Source organism: Corvus brachyrhynchos, unplaced genomic scaffold (assembly GCF_000691975.1).
Source record: "Corvus brachyrhynchos isolate BGI_N302 unplaced genomic scaffold, ASM69197v1 scaffold671, whole genome shotgun sequence".
Classification (NCBI taxonomy): domain Eukaryota; kingdom Metazoa; phylum Chordata; class Aves; order Passeriformes; family Corvidae; genus Corvus; species Corvus brachyrhynchos.
In genome coordinates this window covers 591,061-598,587 of record NW_008236441.1, presented here as the reverse complement: position 1 = coordinate 598,587, position 7,527 = coordinate 591,061, and the positions used below count along the sequence as shown (strand labels likewise).

The following is a 7,527-nucleotide window of genomic DNA, read 5'->3' as shown; positions in this document are numbered from 1 at the left end:
TGGGCGCCCTGAGGCCGCGGCCTCGCCTGAGGAGAAGCGCGAGGCTCTGGTGCTCCCCTTCCCTTCCTCAGGCACCTGGCGCCGCATACACTGCTAAACTACGGAACTTATAAAAGCTTCACTCGCTTAATCCTGTCGTTTTCTCTGTTCCACTATTTAAACCCAAACACTCGTGCTCTTCCCGTGTGCCAGCTTTACTCAGCGTCTCTGACAAGACCAACCTGGTGGAATTTGCGAAGAGCCTGAATGCACTTGGCCTGGGTTTAATTGCCTCCGGAGGAACAGCCAAGTCGCTGAGGGATGCTGGCTTGCCTGTCAGGTACACACACTCCCCTGTACATCACTACCAAAAATGCTCGTTTGGGCCCGGAGGTTACTTAAATTGTTTTTTCTGTGAACAAAAGTGGTTGAAAACTGATCTGAAAGTAAGTCTTCCCTTCCAAACAAAAAAAAAAAAAAAAGAAAAAAAGGAAAACCCTGCCCCAAAGCAAACTTCAGAACCTTCTTATTCAGGGGTCTGTTGGCTGAAGCTGAGGAGTGTTACTGTGCAGAGAGGTGTTGGAGCTTTTTGTTGGGATGCCTCGTCTGCCTTGAGCCAGCTTTGTTTCCGTGGGGCAATCTGTTACCTTGCTGTTCATAATCTGCCCTGAGTGCACCTCCTCACAGCCAGGTGAAATCTGATCTTTGCCTAGTCCTGGGACAGCACTGATGTGTCAGGAACATGTTAAAGCTCACTGGATGTCATTGGTCACAAATAATTTTCCCAGCACAATCACTTAATGCAGAGAGAGCCTTTAAGTGTTGTGCATCCACTGTTAGAAAAAGGTCAGGTACAGTCACTGGCTGTTTTAGCCCATGGTTCTGGGGAAATTTGTTCTGGTTTCTTCCATGCTGTGATTTAAAAAACACCTCTGGCTAAACAAAAATGGGTTTCAGTGCAGTGATGAAAAAAATGACAATTATTTGGCAGGACAGGTGACTGACTCAATTTTTGCTCCCCGTGAACACAGCGGGTGGCTCCTGGGACACACCAGCACAAATCTACATCACCCCCAGAGCTCACTGTTACCCAGCACTTGGTTGTGTCTCTCCAACTTCTTTCCTTGGCTGTGCTGTCAATGAAGCCTGAAGCAAAGGATGCTCACATTTTGCCTTCCCTCATTATTGTTATTTACCACCCTAAACAGTCACAAGGAGTAGTGAAACTAAGCTGGGAGGAAGAGCACCTCCACACGGCCTTCCATTCTCTCTCTCTACAAACCACTCTGACTTGGGGTTTGTTTATCTTGGTTATTCCAGTGTGTTCAAGAAATAACTGCACTTCTTAGCTGGGTGTGACCCATGAACTCTATTTCCATTCATGGGAAAAGCATGTTGTTGTCCCTTCGGCGTAGGTGGATTTTGTAGTGAAATTTATACACTTTTTTTGGTTTGGGTCATTCAACCTCTAGATAAAGTCAGTGTGGCACATCTGTTACCCTGCTGTTTTCTTCTTGGGCAGAGATGTTTCGGACCTGACAGGCTTCCCTGAGATGCTGGGTGGACGTGTGAAAACCCTTCATCCTGCAGTCCACGCTGGTATGTTTCTACTAATACATTTTTCAGTCTAGAAGAGGGCAGGGAGGGTGGGAAGGAGGAGTTGACAGATGTCTTTTTTAAGGATTGTGTGGAAGAACCGAGTAATGAGAACAGATTTACTCCAGGAACAGAAGGAGAGGTGAAAAGCCAAGGGGTGGAGAAGTGCAGGGTGGCTGAATTACCTCCTTGTTGCTATGCTGGCATCTCTACAGTTAGCAGAGCTCTCTCCCCGGGGCTATGAGTAACAGAGCTTCTCTGTGAATGCCTTTGCAGAGTCAGCTGCAGACGTGCTGGGGCAGGGAGCTCCACGGGGTTTAACCTGTGGGTGGGTCTGGTGAGCAGCATAAGGAACACAACAGCGTAGGCTTTGGGGGTGATTTCTGCATGCTCTGATGTTCTCTGACTCCTCTTCAGCAGGGAGGGTCTCTGATCAGTGGTCTGTCAGCACATTAATCCACCTGCTCTCTCATCTCCTGTTGTTGTGCTTGAGTTACCTCACGTGGAACCTGTTGCCCATCGTATGTGAGGGCTGGAGACAATCTCCCATGACCCTAAACGCAGGACTGTGCTGTTCCTTACACTGTGCCACCCTGTCACCCTCGTGTTTCTCTGAGTTCCCAGACCCTACCAGCCACCTGCACTGCTCATTCTCTCTTGCTTCCCTTGTCTCAAAGGGCAGGTGCCCTTTTTCTCTGCCATGAAGTCCTTAATGATGGTTTCAGTGTTTTAAGGGTAGCAACTGAGTGCTTAGAAAGTACATTGTTGAGGTTGCTGGTCAGTACTTGGAATGCTCTAGGATTTGGCCTTCAGGGAAGAACACCTGTTAGTGTGGAATTTGAACAGCCAAAGACTCCCTAGAGTGGAATAAAGGAGCAGGGGCTGAGGGTGCTGTCTGAACTAGAATGAAAATGTTACTATAGAAAGTCTCTGAGGGAAAAAGCACAGTGTGAAGGGAGATGTTGAATTAAAAACCTGTTGGTTATTTAGTTCTTTGTTAATGAAGATGTTTTTTGTAACTAGGCATCTTGGCTCGCAATATTCCAGAGGATAATGCTGATATGAAGAAACAGGATTTCAGCCTTGTAAGGTAAATGTTGGGGGATGTGATGCAATCCATCAGTGATCAAAAACCAGAATTAGAGCCCAGTCAACACCAAGAAAGGGGAGCAGTAGGGATTGTAACATCTACACACCAGCAGATCTGCAGTCTCCTTTATTTGCCCTGGCAGGACATGCAATGTATTTAAAAGTATAATTTTCTACAGGTGCCTCTTCACCATTTGGAGCAAGAGAAAACTAAACTGGGAAGGTTACGTTGGGGACTCGGAGGTCTGAATTTCTCCTGGTTCCCTTGGAATTCTGACACGTTACACGCAGTCAGTGTAGGGCCACGTTGCATGTGTTGCAGAGTTGAGTTCAGTAGTTTGGGAGCTGGCTCATCTTCCCTCAGGTTGGTTCCACGTGTCTGATCAGATGGCAATTCCCGATTTTGAAATGCTTGTTTAGTAAATATACCCTTTGATATTTGCATAATGTTTACTGAGTTTCAACACATAAATAAAGAATAGACACGGAAAGTAGGTCAGGAACATGGTGTTTGTTCAGACAGAAAACACACAGATAAGAGACAGAAAACTTAAAACTTTGCGAGCTGTGTTGGGAGCAAGTGAGCTGCACCCAGAAACTGAAGTAACCCATTTTGTGCACTAATGTACCAAAGATTTATTTCTTTTTTTTCAGTTTTTGTTGGAATGTGTTTACTTGGTGCAGTCACACAGGGTAGTTTGGGGCTGTATGTGACTAACTGGTGTTAACATCCAACTACTGCTTGCGAATAACCAGTTATATGTCAGGGAGCAGCTCCTGGTTCAGAAACAAATGGCTGAGCTGGATGTAGCAAATTGTAGGTGTACCCAGGGTGGGAGGTACAGCATGATTGTGGGCCAGAATGCATCTGGAGTTGTAAAATTACTTTTAAAAACTGATGGATGGATTTCTGGGCTGAATTTGAAAACCTGAAATTTAAAACCACAGGAATCCTCTTAGATGGCTCAGCAGTGGTGGCTCTTCAGAGCATGCTGCATATTAAAGCAGGCTCTGCTGAATTGCAGGGGGAATAACGTGCCCTTACATCAGTGACTTATTGTGCACTTGCATGCAGACTGATAATTTGGATTCAGGTTCTCTTGCAAAAAGCAGAAGTAGTTGATCCTCAGCAGGACTGTCTTTGCATAGTTGCATAAAATTTGCATATCCAAGTCAATGAAGGAAAGCCTGATACTGGTTGTCTTGGTTTGCACAGATAAAAGCATTAGCAGTGTTAAAGTCCACAGATTCCTGATGGTTTGCAACAGGTCAGGAGCATGAATGGATTGGGGGGAAGGGGGCATGAGAAACAGAAAAGAAAATAAGACATTGTAGGAAATTTAGAGACATGAGGGGTTTTGAAAGCCATACTGGAAGCTTATCATCCCTTCTTCTGGAGTTCACATGGAGTGGGAACAAAGAAATGTTATAAGTTTGGACGCAAGGGTACTCATCACAGCAGTTCCGTGCCATACTGAGCACACCTTGGAGTTTGATACCTTCATGTACTCAGATCAAGAGAGTAAATGAATTCTCTTGGATTAAAAACCCTGTTTGTGAAGGTCAGAACAAATCCTGCCTTTCACTGCAGTTCCTGTGGCTCTGGTAGGATGGGACAGGCAAGTTATTACATCATGCTTGCTGGAATACAGACCTGCTTCTAGATCAGATGGAAAAACTAATTCCAGTAAGGTCCAGTTTTGGCTTGAGAGGGAAAAGTCGATTTTCTCCCCTGCTTTCATGTGCTACAGAAGCTTTATGGCATTTGGGCTGCACACTCAGGTGTCATATGTTGTTGGTATTTTAAAAGTCCAGAAGGTGACATGTAGGTCATTTTCTGCTCTTGGAAAAGTTGTGGAAAATTAGATTGATTGCACTTTGTTTGCTGTGGACCTTCCCGGGGTGCTTACTCTCTTACGAGAATTGGTGGATGCCCATTTGCAGTACTGCTGAGAGCCCACTTTGAAGGCCTTTCAAATGGCTCAAGTGTGGATTAAAATCACTAAACATTTATATTCAGGCACATGTATTTAAAGAAGCTCTTCCTTTAATCTGATTGCTGTAAACTGTGGTACTGACATGGTTTGATACACAGAGTTCAGTTACATGTCCTAATGCACTGTACCATCACTTGCCCTTGGGCTGAGCACCATTCTTGGCCACAGGATTTTATGCTGGTCCCTGATCTGAGAGACGACCATAAAATCACTGGTGATATCTTGGGCTTGCCAAGCCCAGTTTGGCCCTTTTATTTCTTCCTGAATAATCCAGTTTTCCCCTTCAATTCTCAGAGTTGTAGTGTGCAACCTGTACCCCTTTGTGAAGACTGTATCTTCTCCTGGTGTGACTGTACAGGACGCAGTGGAAAAGATTGATATTGGTAAGTTAAAGGGAGAGCAAATCTGCTTTCCAGACAGACTGTATGCTTCTGAACTCTTGAGTGGTCTCAGTTCTTCTCTTTTTGTTTGGTGGCCTTGCACACCTATAAAGGAAGTCTGCTCAAGAGCTCAGGAGCAGCAAGGAGCAGACTGAAGGCATAGTTGGGTAAGCCTTTTTGCTTTTAAGCAATTAAAATGGCAATAACAGGCTGGCAAGGCGTGCTGCATGGGGGGAAGTCATGCACTGCCCAAAAGGAGCCTGAGGGCTGTGCTTGGAAAGGCCTAGTGGACCATGCTTCCTACTGAAACATGGAGAGCAGACTAAACCCCTTTTGCAGCCTGACAGAGTAATAGAAATTTAAAAACCATGAACTTTGCAGAGCAAAGCTGAACCACTGAAAGTGCTCTGAGGATAGCTGAGAGCTTCACTGGAGGAAGCCATTGCAAGGAAAGGGGTTGGTCTGAATATGTGGGAGTGTCCTCAGGACCTGAGTTGGGAAGCATGGACACCTCCATTAGCATGTTTTCTCTTGCTGCTACTTATTAACCCCAAAGGCTTGCTGTTCCTTCACTGCAGCATCTCTGCTTGGCAGCCTGTGAACAGTACAGGTGCAGTTTTGTGCCATGCGGTTGGATTGGGATTGGATTTTCTTGCAGTAGTTTAGTCCAAATGATGCCCAGCAGACCTCTCTATTAAATGTTTTATGGAGTAATGCTTGCTCTGCATGAAGCAGTGCCAGCCTCTACTTTTCCTTTGCAACAGCCTAGTATCTTGTATGATTTAAGGAGTTGCAATAGCAGTGCAGTCAGACTGAAGGAAGAAGTGTGGCATTTTATCTCACACAGAGGACCTGGGCAAGACTCATTATTATTTGCAGAGACATTTGGGAACCTCTGTTGTTTGGCAGCATGAAAGCAAATGTTTCTGCAGACCCCTGCCTGGCCCGGCGTGCAGAGGATGGTGGTTAAGCCATGTGTGGGGACAGCCATCCTCTTTGGGATGTGGCTGTGCTGTTCGAAGACATTCTTGCCCCCACCTGCTCATCACAACCCACATCCTGTTTCCTCGCCCCGGCAGCTCTGCCTGGCTCTGCCAAGGCCAGTCAGTGTGCACCTTCAGCAGCAGATTGAGTCAAATTCACCAGCCTTGGGCGTTTTGAAGAGCATTCTCACTCCTCTCTGTGCTGGAGAGAGGGGACACATTCATCTGGCACAAAGGATTGATGGTGCACGTCTCTTCTTGGCCTCAGCCATGCCTCCTGATTGTGCTGTGTCCAGGAGGGAAGTGCTTCACGCCTGTGCCCCTCTCTTGCAGGGGGAGTGGCCTTGCTGCGGGCAGCTGCCAAGAACCACGCCCGTGTGACAGTCGTGTGTGACCCTGCAGACTACGCTGCCGTAGCTAAAGAGATGGCAGCATCGAGGGACAAAGACACTGCCATGGAAACCCGGCGCCTGCTGGCACTGAAGGTTGGTCACATTTTCCTGCCATGAAGGGCTGGGCCAGGCTCATGTGCCTTTGGCTCTTTACCTCTTTAAACACCAAATCCTCTGTAAGTTGACGTTTCTAAGTTGACAAGTGTTGCCCATTGTTTCCCCAGGCCTTCACCCACACTGCTCAGTACGATGCAGCCATCTCTGACTATTTCAGGAAGGAGTACAGCAAGGGAGTGTCCCAGCTGCCCCTGAGGTACGGCATGAATCCTCATCAGAGTCCTGCACAGCTCTACACCACGAGACCCAAACTGCCCCTGACAGGTGAGGCCTCAGCTGTGCTGGCCAAGAGGGAGCTCTGGGATAGCTGGGAATGGAGGTGGTTGGAGATGTCTTTGAAACTGAAAGACTGTCGTGTACCTTAGTCAAGGAATGGCCAGCAGTGCCTTCACAGCTGCTTTATTACTGAATGGCGCTAACTTAGCAATTCAAAAGTTGAGCTGTGTGAGACAGGAAAGCTGCTCTGCTGAGCCCCACAAGACCAATTGCAGCTCTGTGTTCTCTGTCAGTGTAGGATTGTGTGTCCAAGATACTTTGAACAGATTTGTGTAGTGTACTTTCTGCTTGACATTAGATCCAGATTTTGCAAAGGAAAACCTTGTCATCCTTTTAAGATGTTTTTCTACTTGCCATTTTTCCTTGTTTAGTATCTTCCCCATTTTTTTTGTGTGTGTCCCTGTTTACTCTGCCTAGAAATCAAGCTGTTTTTCTCTAGGTTTGAATTGGTTTTGTTCTTTTTTTTTTGTCTTTCTTTCTTTGATGGTTTTGAGCAGGGGGTTGTTACCTTGGTTTTGTAGAATGCTGCTTCTGCTGATGGTGGCAGCAGGAAAGGATACTAGTCCCACCTGCAAATTTGAGACAGGTCTGGTGTGTCTCTCTGCCATTTTACAGGGTGTGCCACTTGCCACAGTAGTGAGGGAAACCCCTGTTTTGGAGGGAAAGTCTGGCTACTCCTGTTCTCGAGACTGCTTTCAATGTGTGCAGGCATTGTCCT

General features: G+C 46.5%; 1 protein-coding gene across 1 annotated transcript in view; it reads left to right on the top strand.

Moving 5' to 3' along the window:
• Positions 1 to 113: 113 nt before the first annotated feature.
• ATIC (5-aminoimidazole-4-carboxamide ribonucleotide formyltransferase/IMP cyclohydrolase) overlaps positions 114 to 7,527 on the top strand; it is a gene marked incomplete at its 5' end in the record, with an annotated part of 19,693 nt that continues 12,279 nt past the window's right edge. The window contains 6 exons of the mRNA XM_017747094.1: positions 114 to 319; positions 1,502 to 1,578; positions 2,599 to 2,665; positions 4,956 to 5,044; positions 6,358 to 6,509; positions 6,641 to 6,797. Of these exons, the coding sequence (XP_017602583.1) occupies positions 114 to 319; positions 1,502 to 1,578; positions 2,599 to 2,665; positions 4,956 to 5,044; positions 6,358 to 6,509; positions 6,641 to 6,797 (748 nt within the window). The remainder of the gene's footprint in view (positions 320 to 1,501; positions 1,579 to 2,598; positions 2,666 to 4,955; positions 5,045 to 6,357; positions 6,510 to 6,640; positions 6,798 to 7,527) is intronic.